General features: G+C 43.9%; 1 protein-coding gene across 1 annotated transcript in view; it reads left to right on the top strand.

The window, feature by feature from the left end:
- The window catches only part of SGPL1 (sphingosine-1-phosphate lyase 1), a 35,435-nt gene continuing 18,339 nt past the window's right edge, over positions 1 to 17,096 (top strand). Inside the window, exons 1-6 of the mRNA XM_081861868.1 lie at positions 1 to 192; positions 10,436 to 10,601; positions 12,949 to 13,016; positions 13,266 to 13,413; positions 14,529 to 14,608; positions 16,302 to 16,430. Of these exons, the coding sequence (XP_081717994.1) occupies positions 190 to 192; positions 10,436 to 10,601; positions 12,949 to 13,016; positions 13,266 to 13,413; positions 14,529 to 14,608; positions 16,302 to 16,430 (594 nt within the window). The 5' untranslated portion in view covers positions 1 to 189. The remainder of the gene's footprint in view (positions 193 to 10,435; positions 10,602 to 12,948; positions 13,017 to 13,265; positions 13,414 to 14,528; positions 14,609 to 16,301; positions 16,431 to 17,096) is intronic.

Below are 17,096 nucleotides of genomic sequence, written 5' to 3'. Positions count from 1 at the left end.
GAGAAAGAGAGGCAGGCTGGGGTGGCCGCTCTCCGCCTCCTCCTTTTTTTGCAAAGCCCAGCTCTCCGCCCGACGCTCAGGCCGATTTAGTTGAGCAACACAAACAACAGCAGTAGCAACAACAACAACAGCAGCGTCCCTCGCTGACCCCGCGCGTGCAAAGGCTGCCCGGAGAGGCTGTGGAGAACCATGGTGAGTCTTTGTGTCGTCCCCGCAGCTCCTCTCTGGTTTTGTTTCACTTATTTGGGGGACCCGCCGGACGAGGGGGTGCTGGTGGCGCGCGCGCGGCTCCTTCCTCTCCATCCCTTCTCGGGTCCCCTGCTCCAGTTTCGTCAAACTTTCGCTCCGCTTTCCCCGTTCCCCGCGCTCCCCCACTCCAGGGGAAACTTCTCCGGAGCCCCTCTCGCTCCCGGGAGTAGTAGACACGGCACTTTGGCACCCTCTCGTGTGCACACGCCTAGCCCGCGGGGATCGACTCGTGTGGTGGGGCGCCGAGGGGAGCGTCGGGAGAGAAGGAGCCCAACCACTAGGCGCTTGGGCCGTCTCCTGTAAACAGTGCGCCGAGGAGGCGGCGCTAGGTAGGTAGGTAGGTAGGTAGGGGGATAGAATGCCAAGCCAGGAACCAACTTTTCCAAGGTCAGGTTGGGATGGTGGGGCAAGTGAGCGAGACGTCGTCGGATACCCCCCCCCCCCAATCGAATGGGAACCAGTACGGATTTTCTGCTTGGGGGTCTTTCAGTCTTCTCTGTTCATAAGCTCAGCCAGTCTCAGGACCTCCCCTCCCCACCCCCATCACTATGTTTTGCAGATCAGTCTGAGGGACGGTCTACCCCTTGGGTGGGGAACCTGTGGTCCTTTGGTGGGCTGCATTTGCCATCAGTGTTTATGGATGATGGGATATGTAGTCCTCTCGCATGTGGAAGGCCACAGGTTCCCCTATCCTTGGTCTCCTCCCCGCCGCCCACCCTCTCCCCTTATAAAACAAAGTACTGGACTTCTCCATGGGTCTTATTCATCTCCCTGTTTCCAGATTGATCTCAAAGCCTGGCGTTAGCTTTTCCTTGCTGAACTCGCTCCCCGTAATGCTTTTGTGCTTTGCTCTCTTAGATCTCTGGATAACTTCCCTGTTTGTCTTTCCTGTTTTCTCTCCACAACTCTCTCTCTCTCCCACTCTTTCTTTCTCTTTCCCTCCCTCCCTCTTTCCACTCCATCTGCTTCCCCCTTACCTATACCTAATGGTAAATAGGAAAGTACCCAGACTGGGGAAGTGGTTAGATGGGCACCCTGCGTGTGTTTGGTATTAAAACAAAAGCTAGTGAGTGGAGAATGGAATGGAACAGAGATTACTTTCTCAGTAGAGAGTTTACAAAACAGGAAGTGAAGGGGGGGGGGCGGGCAGATAAAAGTGGCCTGCCCTAAAAATCCTTTAAAAAACAGAATACTTTAAATGTATCCTTTTCAAAAGAGTCTTTCTGGGGAATATCTTGAGTTAGCCCACACTGGTTTCCCTGCTCCATTCTAAAAGCTTGGCTGAAAGGCAGAGATTATTACCCTGAAAAGGCTAAGGGCTTGATGGTTGAAACTGGTGTTTTTGCATGGGCAGAAAACCAACTATTGTGCCCAGCTTGGCACTTGGTAGAAAATAAAAAGGCTGCTTTTCATATTCTTTTTGGGGTTGTTTTCTCCATAGTTGTACAGCAAAGTCTATTGTGTGAACTTGTAGCACGGCAGCTGCACTTTTGGTGATTCCTGCTTTTGACGTATCAGTTGGAAAATCACGGCAGAGTGTACAGTACCCATAAATTTCTGCTGTGCACAACACACTCTGCTCTTTCCTCAGATGACTGAGTGCCCAAAGAGGATTGCATCCATCAGGATTAGGCAACACGCCCCCCCCCAAAGAGCCTGGGGGCCATTGGTCAGGGTTCACATGCTGGCAGTGGGCAGAGCTCATGGTGGGTGGGGCCAGAACTAAAAGTGGGCGTGGCAACATCTTTTCTCTCACCTGTAGGCCCAAAGGTTGTCCATAGGTGAATATAGAGAATTAACATTGATCATTATGTGATATTATGGCAGTGGACAAAACTGTACTGTAACTTTTAAATAAATGGATTTTTAAAAAACAAACTAACTAACTAACAAACAAACACAACATCGATCCTAAGTCCTGCTGAGTGCTTTATGTTGCCAGTTGTAGCTTCCCACTGCATGTATGCAGGGGGAAATGGTTGCATGCATTTGGTACATGTGACCGTGTACACAGGTTCTCTTGTCCAGAGGTGATACCTGTGCAGGACACCGACCATATGTGAAGCATATGGGCTGAGTTTGGGCATGTGGTAAAAATGATCCAGGCCTTGTCCTATGTCGAAATCCTTCTTTTTAAAATGCAGCCTGACATGTTGTGGCGAAGGATGGTCGAGCAGAGGTGTGATCCCATCCTTCCACACTGCAAATGTGGCAGATGCATGCTGTCACTTCTCTGCATGTCCAACACTTGCGTACAATCCAGGGTGGATAAAAATCAGTAATTAAAAAATAATAATCAAAGAAATCAGATTTTTTTTTTCAATTTAAATTGGATTTTTAAAATAAAATGCTTTTGGAGGAAAAATCTTTCCAAAGATAGTTTTCTGTTTAAGTTACATTATAGTCCAAAGGCTGTCCATCAGGAAATAAGGATTTGTTTTAAGTTTTTCATGTGTGCTAAAACTCAGCCTAAGTTGTTTGTTTTTTTTTAATTGTTTTAACTGCATCAGTTAACAAACATAGATACATATGCTATAATGCTATTGTTTTAGTTAAATAAATTGTTTAAATTGTTATTAAGGAAATTATTACCGTATTTTTCTCCTTCCAATAAAGTATAGCAGAAAAGTTGTCCAAATATAAACAGTTAACTTAATCTCACAATAATTTCATAATTATCTGTATAACCAAATAAGTAATTTTTGATATAACTGTAAAAACTACTCTGAAAATTTATTATTCCAAAAATGAAACCTTCATCTGGTTGTAAATATTAAGATTATACCAGCAAGAATGAGTCTTTCTGTAAAAAAAATGATTTAAATCAAGTCTTACTGACTAGTGATTTAAATTGTGATGTAAATCAAATCCACCCTGATACAATCCATGCTCATGAGACTCACCATCTGTTTTTAATAGTGCCTAAAAGTTTAAGACTGTGCATGAATTTGCTCCAGTGTTGTGAGGTGAAAAATTTGACCCCCCCCCCTTTTATAAATTTGTGACAATTAATGGATACAAATTGAAATTATGATATTAGGTAAGCTTGGCCATTTCAGTGCTTTTAGCTTTGATTAATAAAGGCAAGTAGAATAAACATGAGAAATTAGATTACTCTCTAGAGCAGTGGTGTTCAGCCAGTTCAACTGGGGTGCCTTGAATGATGGCCAGGGGTGCTGCGGGCAACACTGGCCTCTATCCCTCTTTCCTTCCTTCCCTCCTGATACCTTCTTGTGTCTCCCAAAGGCTTGCAGAGCTGTTTGTTGCAGCAGCCCTGGCTACAAGCTTCCCAGATGAATGGTGCCTCTTGGCCATGGGGCTCTGGTTGCCAGGAGCTGAGGCAGCCTCGGAGTAAGCAGGCAAGGGATTCAGCCCGCCTGCCTCCCAGGCCTTGCTGTTGGGAATGGACAAAGTCCCAGGCCCCTGTGGGGGGCAGTGTGAGGAGGCACATCTCTTTGGGGCAGGGGGGCAGCAGTGGCTGCCTGGAGGACTCTCAAGGAGAGGAGGCTGAGGAAGCACTTCACAAGGGAACGTGTTTGAAAAAACTCTGCAGGCAAGGGGTGACATAACTGGGCACCTGAGCCCCACAGGGGTACTGCAGAAAGAATGTACTGTTCTTTGGTTAAAGACAGTACCTTGGGTTAAAGACGCTTCAGGTTAAATCTTTTCAGGTTGCGTTCTACGGCGACCCGGAAGTACCGGAAAGGGTTACTTCTGGGTTTCGCCGCATGCGCAGTCACTCAAAATGATGCCACGCGTATGCACAGAAGCGGCGAATCACAGCACACGCAGACGTGGGTTGCGTTCTGCTCAGGTTGTGAACGGGGCTCCAGAACGGATCCCGTTCGCATCCAGAGGTACCACTGTAGTTGATCAAGGGACCCATGGACTCAAAAAACCCTCTGCTCTCTTGTGCATGTTACCCTATGCAGATTACTCCATTTCCCCCTGGAAAACACGCATTGCTTATCTTCCATAAATCAAAATGCCCTCATTTTCAGGTTCAGGTTCAACCTCAAAAAGAGTGAACACTGAGACATCTTGGACAAGCAGCTGTTGTTTTTCATTATTCTGATTTTTCTTAACAATAGATAAAGAAGTCACTTTAAGCATCATCTAGTCATGGATATAGCTGAAGTCCCACACAGTGAAGGATATGCAACAACTAGTGGATAAGCAGAACATACCTGTATCAAAATACACATCCAGCCAATTTATTGGGACATGGATGAGTGTTGTGGTGGGAATCCATCTGTGTTGGCTGCATGTGGGATCAGATCCAGAATGACTATATTTTCAGTACTCAGTAGTGATCTTTAACATCTAAGGGAGATAAAACACACAAATAGGCTTTGTAAAACAGTAGGACTCAGCTGTTTCCAAGCATGCGTCCTTCTTTCTCCCCCCCCCCCCCGGCCCCATCCTATTCTAGACATACATTTCTGAGATCTCCTCTCTTATTAGTCCTCATTTACAGTTCTTTTCATTTGTAGTGTTCACTGATGCCTACATACATGGATCTTTCATGTGGTTTGTCTTTATTTCAGACTGTCTCAAAGCTTTCCCACTGCGGTTTGTTGTTAATTTACATAGCTTCTTCATCTATTCAGGAATATATGAGCTTGCAGTTTAGATCAAGGAGCACCACACAATGTACACAGAATTGCGGGTCTTCAGCTTGGCTATATATCATATCATTGAAAAACAAAACAAATTATACGTTTGCAACATTCTTTTATCACAGACTCCTACCAGTCTGGGCTGATTTTTCATACTGTAGGTCAAAAATGCAGTAAGGTTCCTTAGGGTATATAGGAATTGAGCAAGAAAGCAGGCATGCCTTGAATTTTATCTACAGTGATCTCGTTTTCACTAAAAAAGCAAACCTGTTTATGGACTGTGTTACTTTAGTCTTCAAGTTGAGGCTCACAGAGCTGAATATATATATTTCCCTGCACAAAGAATGCTAGCATGTCAGGCTGAAGAGTTCTAACTTAAATCTTCTCCCTGACAGGTCAGCTTTCTTTGTTTTGAACTTTCTTGTGTGAATATACTTTACAGTGTGATAAAATGGCATAGCCCAGACTGCAGGTTCTCTGTTTTGGTGAGAACTGCATTTGGTTTCACATACTTGTTCAACACTCACTTTGCCTCACCTGAACGCCCTGAAAAAGATAGAGAAAGGGTGTTTAGTGTTGTCAGCATACATGGAGGAGACACCTTGTTCTGTGTCCCTGAGTAGCTTATCCCAGCAGTTTCAAACAAATGTTAAAGAGGATTAACTTTCAATTGCTAGTTGGAATATCCAGGGAGATGGTTTGGGAGGTTGTCCAGAATCAGGTGGTTCGCTTTTTGCATGCCATCAGCAGTTCTGTTGTGTAATGGTGGTGTAAGGAGAAGTAGCAATAAAAGCTGGGGGGGGGGGGTCCTGTCAAGGAGCATAGCTGCAAAGTAGAGGCTTGTTATCTCTTGTACTCTGGTAGAAGACACAAGCTTAGCAGGTTCTAATCTTCAGATCCGTATTATATAAGCATCCTGAGATAAAGAGCAGATAGAACAGTTCATGCTGAACTTCAAACCTCTGTTTAAAAAAAAGGGAACATGAACCTCTCTTGGATAAGAAGCACCTCTGCATAAGACAAAAAAAGGGATTGCTTGGCTGGCTTTCTTTGTTCCTCTTTCGAAAGGCTTCGGATAATGGAAAATGCATGCAGCTTACTTGCTGCGGCCTAATAAAGTAGGCTTATGTATATATGCATTGATATGGAAGTAGAAATTACTTACCGTATATACTCGAGTATAAGCCGACCCGAATATAAGCCGAGGCACCTAATTTTACCACAAAAAACTGGGAAAACTTATTGAGTATAAGCCAGTTCACCACACCACAAACCTCCTGGTGGGCCGGAGTGCGTGTGTGCGCGCGTGCATGCGCACAAAGCAGAGGAGGCTTCTCTCCCCCCCCCAGCCCCTCCCGTGCCCCTGCCTACCTAGGGTGCTGCCAAGAGGCTGGTGGCAGCAGCAGTGGAGGAGGAGGAGGAAGGAGCAGCCCGAAAGGGACCCTCACTCGAGTATAAGCCGAGGGGGGCTTTTTCAGCATAAAATATGTGCTGAAAAAGTCGGCTTATACTCAAGTATATACGGTAAGTCAGATATGCACCTGTAAGTAAACAAATGCATAGGGATTGAAGTGGCAGGCAGGGGAAGAGGGGAGTTGTGAAACTTCTGTGTTTCGACATGTTAGCAACATAGGAACCTGCCGTCCGCCAAGTCAAGACCATTGTCTCATCTTGCTGAGCATTGTCTACACCAGAGGTAGAGAACCTGTGAGACTCCAGTTACTGGAATACAATTCCCATTCTCCCCGGCCATTGGCCTTGTTGGTGGGGCTGATGGGAGTTGGAGTCCAACAACACAATGGAGGGCTACAGGTTCCCTGACCCTGGTCAACACTGACTACCGGTGGCTCTCCAAAGTTTGGACAGTCCTTATCTTGCCAGCTGGTGATGTCAGGAACTGGATGTGTTGAGGAGAAAAAGAAGAACAGCTGCTGGAATGTATAATGGCTCATGGTATCATATTAATGATCGCTGAGGATCATTCTAGTCTAGCCTCCTGCAATTCAGGAATAAGCAGCTACCCCATACGGGGATCGAACCTGCAACCTTGGTATTATCAGCACCACGCTCTAACCAATAGAGCTATCCAGGCATATCTGGTTACAATAATGATTGGTGCACCAGAATAGTGAGTCTCCCCCCACCCCCGTGATATGTCTCGTATTAGTTATCCGTTGTTGGGTACTCTTCCCACAATTCAAATTATTTCCCCTTTGAATAAAACTGTTCTGTGGCTCCTTGTAGGGCCACTGTGTTGTTGTGGCATCAACTATCAGAAGTTGCTAGTCAATAAATGTGTCAGACATCTAAGGTGTCAAGGGATCCTTCTTGTCTATAACTTCCCGTCTTCTCCGCTTCTGGGGGTGCAAATGTTAATTGCATTCATGATGTGGATGGCCCTAAAATGTGTAATGTTTTATTATGTTTTATAAATGTTGCAAGCTGCCCAGAATGGCTGGGCAACCCAGTCAGGTGAGCGGGGTACAAATAATCAAACTATTATTATAATTAATTAATTAATTCAAAACAAAAGCTCATTTGAATTAGACCAGAGGCACCTCCCAGCCTGGCATTTTGCTTCCCATAGTGGCCTATGCAAATTCCACAAGCAGGATTCCACAGGCTTACTCACTGCATTCTGCTATTGTGCATTTCAATTAAGGCGAAATTGCCACACCTTGGTAGGGACCTTGCTCAGAAGAAGGTTTCAAAAGTTGGATGTGGAAGAACAGGTCTGAGGAGCAGAGTGCAGCCATGAAAATTTGTATTTTCTGCAGCGCGGCTTTAAAGATTGGGAGCTGGATATGACAGACGTGGTTGGCAAAGGACAGCAACTGTGAATTTGAAATATTAAGGGTTGGTTTCTTTAAGGGGTGTGGGCTCAAGGTTACGCAGTCAGGTGGGAAAGGGAAAATGGTAGGAAGCAACACTCATTGAGTATTGAGATTGAGACTGGAAAGGCTCCTTTCTTCAGTGCATTTGCTACAGCAGAGGTCTTCCCCCACCTTCTACTTACAACAAAAGATGTTAGGGAAAATAAAGGAAGCTTGTGTTTAAGGAGCTAACACTTTCCAGTGTTGTCCTTTGTGGGGCTAAAGTTCTGGAACCTCAAGCTGATACGGCAGATCCTGCATTGTCCATTGATGCCATTCAAAAGTCACGGTGCAAGACGTGGAAATGAATGGGAGGCTAACTTTGCTGGAAGATGTTCCGTGTTGCTGTTGAGCTGTAATTTTAAACTTACACAGGGAGAACTTACCCTGAGGAAATTTTGGCTGATGACGAAAGCAGTTACAAAAGACACAGTCTCAAGAACAGCAAACACCGGTTAGTTTTAGTGGGAGACACTAAACATGGATTTATCCCTGTGCGCTGGTGGTTCTTATTTTGGATTAACGGGGACTAATGGAGAGGGTTGCTGTTTTCAGATAGGATTAGTTCACATGCCAGCAAAGTCAGGCTGCACAATTGAGGTTGGTTTGGTGCTCTTGTGCAACAAACATAGCCCACGGTCAGGGATGATGGGATTTGTAGTCCAGCAACACCTGGAAGACCACAGGTTCCCCAACCCTACGCTAAATGGTTTGGGACACAGTTACCTTCAGAGCTGTCATCCCATTTGAGCCAAAATTCTCCCTAAGATTTCCCATGGAGGCTCATTTTTGCATCTCCCTCAACATCTGAGTTGTGCTTGGTTGGGACCTTCATTGTGGCCACTTCTTGACTTTGGAATCTCCTGCTGAGAAAAGCCCACTTCATCCCTCTTTGATGACTCTCCACCTCTGTGCAATATCACTTATCACTGAGCGAGGATTTTGCCTGTCCATTTTTGGGGTAAATAATTTTTATTAGTTTTCCCGATACACAAATATTGTACCTGAGAACTTTAGAACAATGGTATTGTAGAGTTGGAAGTGACCACGAGTCTCATCTCGTCCAACCCCCGGCAATGCGGGAATCCTTTTGCCCAATGTGGGGCTCGAACTCCTGTCCCTGAGGTTAAGAGTCTTATGCTCTACCGACTGAGCTATCCTGCAGGCATCCTGCATTGTCAAACAAACAGCCATTCTTATCTATACACAAAAGAAACTGCAGAGCATACAATAACAATTTCTTTTTTTTTTTTTTTTTTATAATAATTTTTATTGATTTTACAACATAAAGAAAAAACAAAACAAACATAATGCGACTTCCCCAAACCTCCCCTTCACTGCATCCAAATTTCAAAATTTTTAGCAATTCTTCATCCCATTTTTATATTTAATTCTCTTTAAAAAGAGTTTCTGCTTTATAAATTTCGATTTATAGCTGTAATTCTTAGTGTCCAATCCCCTGACATCTTAACATTCCGAAATTTTACAACAATTTTTAAGATAGATTTTAAATTTTTTCCAGTCCTCCTCCACTGTCTCTTTCTTCTGGTCACGGATTCTGCCGGTCATCTCTGCCAGTCCCATAAATTCAGTCACCTTGGTCTGCCATTCTTCCAGAGTAGGTAATTCTTTAGTCTTCCAATACTTCGCCAAAAGGATTCTTGCTGCTGTTGTTGCGTACATAAAAAAGGTCCTATCTTTCTTTGGTACCAATTGGCCGACCATGCCCAAGAGAAAAGCCTCCGGTTTCTTTACAAATGTCCACTTAAGGATTTTCTTAATTTCATTATAGATCATTTCCCAGTAGGCCTTAATCTTTGGGCAGGTCCACCAAAGGTGATAAAAAGTTCCTTCACATTCATTACACTTCCAGCAATTGTTATTGGGCAAATGATATATCTTTGCAAGCTTGACTGGGGTCATGTACCACCTATAGATCATTTTCATTATGTTCTCTTTCAGGGCACTACATGCCGTAAATTTAATACCTGTGGTACAATAACAATTTCTTTAAACACAAAAACCACGGGTGTATAATAGTTTGTTAGGGCTGTAATCCAGATTCAGTAATCGTAACCGAAATCAAAAGCAGAATCATAAAGCCCTCTTTAGCTACAAACAAGATAAAATTTAACCAAAGTGTTATGAAATTATCCTTCTTCCTTTGGCTCTTGGTAACTCAATTTGCCGGCTCCCCGGTTTTTAAATACAGTGGTACCTTGGGTTACAGACGCTTCAGGTTATAGACGCTTCAGGTTACAGACTCTGCTAACCCGGAAGTAGTACCTCGGGTTAAGAACTTTACCTCAGGATGAGAACAGAAATCGTGCGGTGGCAGTGGGAGGCCCCATTAGCTAAAGTGGTACCTCAGGTTAAGAACCATTTCAGGTTAACAACGGACTTCCAGAACAAATTAAGTTCTTAACCCGAGGTACCACTGTACCACCTCTCTGACATGCTAATTGATGTGTTTATTTGCTGTTTCTTTTCTTCTCAATTTAATTTTTTGTATTTTATTGTTGGCGTTACTTTTGCTTCGATGGTAAAACTGCCTTGGGCATTTCTTTGAAGGGGAAGGTGGGGCTAAAACACTCATGGCAAATAAATCAACCTCACTTTCCAGCCACATTTGTTCATTCTGCCTCGGCCTTGCCCTTGCCCTCTGCCTCATGGGTCCTTTGTCTTCTTTTCTAGGATGCGGTTGTTCCTTACAAAGAAATCCTTCTGCAATATTTAAACGAAACAAGAAATGCCCTGAATGCAAAGTGTGCTGGGGCTGAGCCCTGGCAACTGGTAACATCCACAATTGGGGCTACCCTCCTGGTTGTTTGGCTATACAGGTTCCTCTTCCAACAAGAAAGTAAGTGCTTTGTGCGTCTCTGATGTGAGGAATTGGGGGGGTCCACTGCATTTGTGTAGCATGATGCTCTTCAAACAGGATTTCATTTTAAAAAGCCCCTGACATTCGTGGTAGCAAAGAGGTGAGGTTAGAAAGTCCCAACTAACTCTTCACCTTGTTTTATTTCTACGTTGATGGCTGTGTTTGGCCCTAAGACTAAACTATAATTTATGAGAGCTTGGCTTCTCCTCCAGTGCAGCTTCAAGAAGGAGAGCAGAAGTTTCCATTTCTCTTTAAGACTAACCACAGTTTGGTGTGTTGTCCAGATCTTAAACCGTGTTTAACCTTAATATTAGTGGAAACAAGCCAGCCTGGTTTGGAGTTGGCTTGTGTACATAATCAGAGTTAAGGATAACCACAGTTTGCTCAGGTTTAGATGCATGAGCATGCTGTAGCTGATCTAAAACAGAAATGAAAACTTTCAAATTTCCTGTGGCTCAGCCAGGAGAGATGGGAGGGTGTGAGCTTGAGGCTCACTCAGGTCCATTTCTCTAATGCTTTATTCCAGGGATTTGGACCACAGACGCAGGGGCTTCTTCCCTATATAGCCCTTGGGACTCCCACATTGCTTTATGATTTCGTTACGATGCCCACTGCCTTGATACTTAACGTGACCGGGCCATATATAAATACTTCTAGAAATAAAAGGCTAAACTGTGGTTTCGTTTTGAACAGCTGGCTCGAAAATGTTCAAACTTGGGTGTTGTAGAATAGGTCCACCAAATAAAGTTATATGTTGATAGGGTTCATGGTGAGAGAGAGAGTGTGTGTGCACAAGTTACGTACTCAAATGCAACAAATTCATAAATTAGCCATCACCTCTGCAGTTCAGGGTTATGGTATTGAAGAAATGTTATACTCTCTGTTGTAGGGTGTGATAGGTCTTGATATCCGTGTGTGTGTGTGTGTGAGTGAGAGAGAGCACATGTGTCCTTGATGGAGAAAAGAAAGGTAGCATTTTAAATACAGTGGTACCTCGCAAGACAAAATTAATTCGTTCTGCGAGTTTTTTCGTCTTGCGAGTTTTTCGTCTTGCGAAGCACGGAGTTTGGAAAAGCTTCAAAAATCACCAGAGTCTTCAAAAACCTCAAAAAAGGCTACCACACCGCGTGCTATGAGTTGCTCCTCGAAGTCAAGTCGCAACAGCACCCCCTGAATGCATGGTTTTAAGAAAAAGGAAACAAACTTGCAAGACAAAGGAAACAAACTTGCAAGCCCATAGGGAAATTTGCAAAGCAACTCAAAAAACGAAAAACTCTTTCGTCTTGCGAGTTTTTCGTCTTACGAGGCATTCGTCTTGCGAGGTACCACTGTACAGACATGTTTGATAACACAGGCAACAAGTTGGTTCTTAAAAGGTAAAGGGACCCCTGACCATTAGGTCCAGTCGTGGCCGACTCTGGGGTTACAGTGCTCATCTCGCTTTATTGGCTGAGGGAGCCGGCGTACAGCTTCCGGGTCATGTGGCCAGCATGACTAAGCCGCTTCTGGCGAACCAGAGCAGCGCACGGAAACGCACGGAAGCGCACGTTTACCTTCCCGCCGGAGCGGTACCTATTTATCTACTTGCACTTTGATGTGCTTTTGAAGTGCTAGGTTGGCAGGAGCAGGAACCGAGCAACAGGATCTCACCCCATCATGGGGATTCAAACTGCCAACCTTCTGATTGGCAACTCCTAGGCTCTATGGTTTAACCCACAGCACCACCCCAAAAGCCTAGTTTTCGGCCTTCATTAGATTCCGCACGCCCTTGTTTTTTCCTACAGCACATGTCCAAATGTGATCCAAGCTGCTTTCTGTGTTCATTCCATCCATAAGCTTTTGGATTGAGTTTATCCCCCCACCCCCATTGCTATGCACAGACAGGAATTCGGAAGGCTTCAGAGCATTTCCAGCTTCGCAAAGCAGACAGTGCCAAGACGGGCATGTGCCTGTGTGCATTTCATTTATATCCTTCTCCCTTCTGGTCTAAGAGCATCTGGGGAAGCTTCGCAGCTCAGAAATTTCGGCCATGCCAGCCTTCCCCTGTGTACATGCAGGGTTTTGCAATTCCCAAAGATGTGCACATGGATGTGCTTGGGATCAGTAGGGGCAGTGCAAAGGTCTTGGCAACAAATTGCTGGGAACTTTGATGGCTAGAGGGCAGTGCAGGTAAGCATGCAAGAGGGGTAGAAAGCAGCTTTCTGAAGCAGGAAGCCTTCTGTACTCAAGAAGCAGGGATTCTTCTCTACCCTGGCAAATAAAAAAAAATTACATTTGGAAATTTTGGGGCTGAATAATAATATTTTTTTTAATGTTTTCTTTCTAGGTTTAACATCACGATCTAAAAAGTGGTTCTTCAGAAATTTACGCAAATTGCCCTTTATTGGTACTATTGTAAGTTTTTAAGCATTGAGCTACTTACCTATTTAATTTGCTAGGAGGAAACATATTTATTGCTCTTTATCATTTGATGCTCGGGGGGGGGGGAGGGAATTAAAAGCATACCTGTGAAAAGAGGTCAGCTTGTTTAAAATTGAACTCAAGGCTTGAACTATTTTTTTGCAAGGTATTTGCAATTAAATTATCCCCATGATTAGAATCTGTTCATATTATATTTGCATGTGTGTTTGTCTATCCTAACAGATAAAGAAACAGATGAATAAGACTATGGAAGATATGGCCAGCACCTTAAGTTTCTTGAAAGAAAAAACGGGTTATGTCAAAATCCTGCCGGCAAAAGGCTTGAGCCAACCAGATGTGCTGAAGAAGATGAAGGAATACAGCTCTATGGGTATGAGTCTGAATGCATACTGGCACATGTCAGTCAGTTTCAGCATCTGCTATGCTCTGCTCCAGTGCTAATGTTAATTAATAAGCAGCAGCAAATGGCTGTGTATTACAAATACTCAGCCTTCATTCTCAATTAATGATGGAAGCATAGTTCTTGGAGAAGAGAACAAAATAAAAACCCTGCCACTGTCTCATAAAAGCGAAGTAATGTTGTTAGTTGCATGAATATGAGGAAATACTAACTTGACTTAGAAAGTTTGGAGAGCTCCTGTTTGGAGGGGTGTAAAACCTGATTTTCATGATTTCTCCTTGCCATGTATTTTTCACAAGTGTTGGACATTTCTCTCTTCCAGAAAGAGATTATTATAAGTTTGGGTCCCATTCTGGAGCATGAATTCCTGCCACCTGCTGCTGTAATAGTAGTAATAATACGGATATTATTATTAATAATAATATTGTGAGTTATACCCTGCCCATCTGGTTGGGTTGCCCCAGCCGTTCTGAGTGGCTTCCAACACATATAGGTTAAAGGTAAAGGACCCCTGGACAGTTAAGTCCAGTCAAAGGTGACTATGGGGTGTGGTGCTCATCTTGCTTCAGGCCGAGGGAGCCAGCGTTTGTCCACAAACAGCTTTCCTGGTCATATAGATCAAGTAAATCAATATTCAATAATCCATTAGAATCCAATAGTAAACAGTAAAATCAGCAAATAATAACTTTACAGTTCCATGGTTAATCATTGCTTTTTAACAATAGTTAAAGAGGCAGGCTGTTTGCAAGTGCTTAAAAAACCCCTTGCCTATCTGCTGATAGTTGTCTCTGACAAAGGGTGTCTTAAAACCCCACATTGCCTTATTTATCTCCGCTCAATGCCTGATACGAGGTCAGGCGAGCGGCAGGTGGGTGTGACTTAGAAAAAAACCAGCCTTGTGGGTCAGAAAGGGAGACCTGCCGGGCCTAATTCTGCATGCAGAGTAAGGGTTCCCTAGCTCTGTGCTAGACTGTAGTTTTAATGTTGTCTCCATAGACCGTTGTGTGAACAGTCAATCAACTGCAGTTTTGATCGGCAAAGTGCTTTTAAATATGAAGGGCGGTTTCTTGTCTCCGTGCTTTCAGGTGAAGTAAACTGGGAAGACGGGAAAGTGTCCGGGACAGTGTACAGTGGGGATCAGAAACTCACGGATCTGCTTGTGAAGGTAATTCAGTGTGGTAAAAGCTATATGTTTATCCTTCTGTTTGTTGAAGAAGAAGAGTTTGGATTTGATATCCCGCTTTATCACTACCCAAAGGAGTCTCAAAGCGGCTAACATTCTCCTTTCCCTTCCTCCCCCACAACAAACACTCTGTGACGTGAGTGGGGCTGAGAGACTTCAGAGACTTCAGAGAAGTGTGACTAGCCCAAGGTCACCCAGCAGCTGCATGTGGAGGAGACGCGAACCCGGTTCCCCAGATTACGAGTCTACCACTCTTAACCTCTACACCACACTGAATGCATGTGTGCAATTTTTTATTTTTTTTAATGACTTATTTTAAATGAAGCAAGTTCTCATTTTGTATTTTTTATGTTGTGAACTGCCCTGTGCTCTCTTTGGGTGAAGGGCGGTGTACAAATTAAATAATAAGGATTAACTAATTCTCCCTGTAATGAGGCGTTCTATTTTGAAGGAACAGGAAGGAATGTGAAGTGGAAAGCAAATTGTGACAGGGAAAAAAACCCCCCATCCCACTTGTGAGTAAATGAGGTTCAGGCAGGCCAGTAAAGTAGGTGTACTGGTTAGGCATCACACATACTGGAATTGGAAGCAGAAATTCCCCTGAATTTATGCCCTGTGAATCATTTCAAATGCATTAATGTGTCTTGCTCATAATTGTAAGGTGTGGTTTGGCTACCACATGCTGTGACTTCCAAGCATGAATTCAGTTAAACCTATCCTTCCCCTTTCCCATGCCCAATGGAGATAGGAATTGTAGGGAAAAGGTGGAAGCGTTTGGTAGACTGTCCCTACCTCTGCCACAGTCAGTTTACAAGGAATTTACTTAAATTATTTTATCACCAATCGCTTCCCGTGAAACAAACTGATGCGTTTCTGCAATAAAAGCATGTATAAAAAGAATTTCAAGCTTCAGGCCGGGATACAAAATCTCCGCTAAAAAGGCTTGTTAAAAAAGAAAGGTGTTCAATAGTCTGCTTGACTCCCAAACAGTCCTCTGTATCTCTTTTAAAACTTGTTTTCCTTCTGTCATAGAAAATAAGTAGGAAGAAATGTCATGCTAGCTTTGTAGAGGCACCTGAGGCCCACGTGATTAGAACTGCAGGAGAAGAGCAGGGCTGTGCTTGCTTCCTCACTCTTCTGCAGGCCCCCCTCCGAGGCCCAGAGGGACCCTGGGCTGCTTCTAGGTTTTGAGGCCCCCAGCCACGATAGGAATGAATGAAAATAAAATGCCTCTTTATGCCTTGGGTGGGAAGCCGCCTCTGTGTGTGCATGTAGGCTTCTCACATGGTTTAGCCTAGGGGTCCCTGTTTCAGACTTTGCAGCCAAGGTGTGGATGTTGGCGAATGCGTGGAACAGGTAGGGTCTGTGAGGTTGAGGCCACCAAGCATAGCTCCACTCGTCGCTTCACACAGCTACCATCACGTGAGACGTAACTCCTATTCAAAGCTTCTGCAGCATTAGAACTCGGTATTTGGATGAGATGGCAGTATGCAAAGCATTCTGGGACTAACTTTATAGCAGAGAAAACTCTGCAGGGTCCTCCTGTGATTTCTCCGAAACCAGTCATCTTTGATGGATGGGGAGTGAGGTGACTTTCTCCTGTACAGTGCAGCATCGCCTTTTCAAGGTTTACTTTCGAGGAGCAATCTCACCTGTGCCAATTTTCTCCCTGAAGGTTTATGAGGAATTTGCATGGAGTAACCCGCTTCATCCAGATATATTTCCGGGTGTGAGGAAGATGGAAGCAGAGGTTGTGAGAATGGCTTGTGCGCTTTTCCACGGAGGGCCCAAATCTTGTGGAACGGTAAGTAACACGACATGAGTCCCACTAGCTGCAGCCAGTGTATTTGTGTAAATGTTAAAAGATCCATTACAGAAAAAAGTGTGTGTCTTTTTTGCCTTGTTTCCAAGGGAAGCTGCATTTGCTTTGGGTCTAGCCAACTCTAATGAAATTGTTATTTTATTTATTAGAATATGTATATAACCTGCTCGATGAAAGAGCTGCCTAAGCAGTGTACAAATGAAATTGTAGACAAACCACAGCTGAAATCCACAAAACAGTTGAGAAACGAAACACCTTTAAATTTTGTTAAAGTCTGAAAACAAATTTTACGTAGCTAAAATATAGGTAGCTAAATTATATGTCTGTGTAGGCAGAACATATATAAGCTATCCTGAGAATTAACAGCTGTGCTGGCAAACTGGTGACACAGTGGACACCAAAGGTAATTAAGAAGTTGTGGACAGCTTGCCAAATACCTTGGTAGTTATGCAGTGCTATTCATTAACCTCTCTTCCAAGTTGCACGCTGCTTGGCTAGTTTGTTTACATAATGTTGATGGTTGACCTGTGCAGGCAATGAACTTGCTTGCAAATGTAAAAAGCCTTGTCATTTCTAAAGAGGACAACACCAAGAATTGTGGGTGTCCAGTTCTTGAAAAAGTCAAAATTGAAAGAGAATTGTGTTCTC

This window comes from Podarcis erhardii (assembly GCF_964252035.2).
Source record: "Podarcis erhardii genome assembly, chromosome: 5".
Classification (NCBI taxonomy): domain Eukaryota; kingdom Metazoa; phylum Chordata; class Lepidosauria; order Squamata; family Lacertidae; genus Podarcis; species Podarcis erhardii.
Note: the sequence above shows the minus strand (reverse complement) of the source record. Positions and strands in the feature narration are given on the sequence as shown.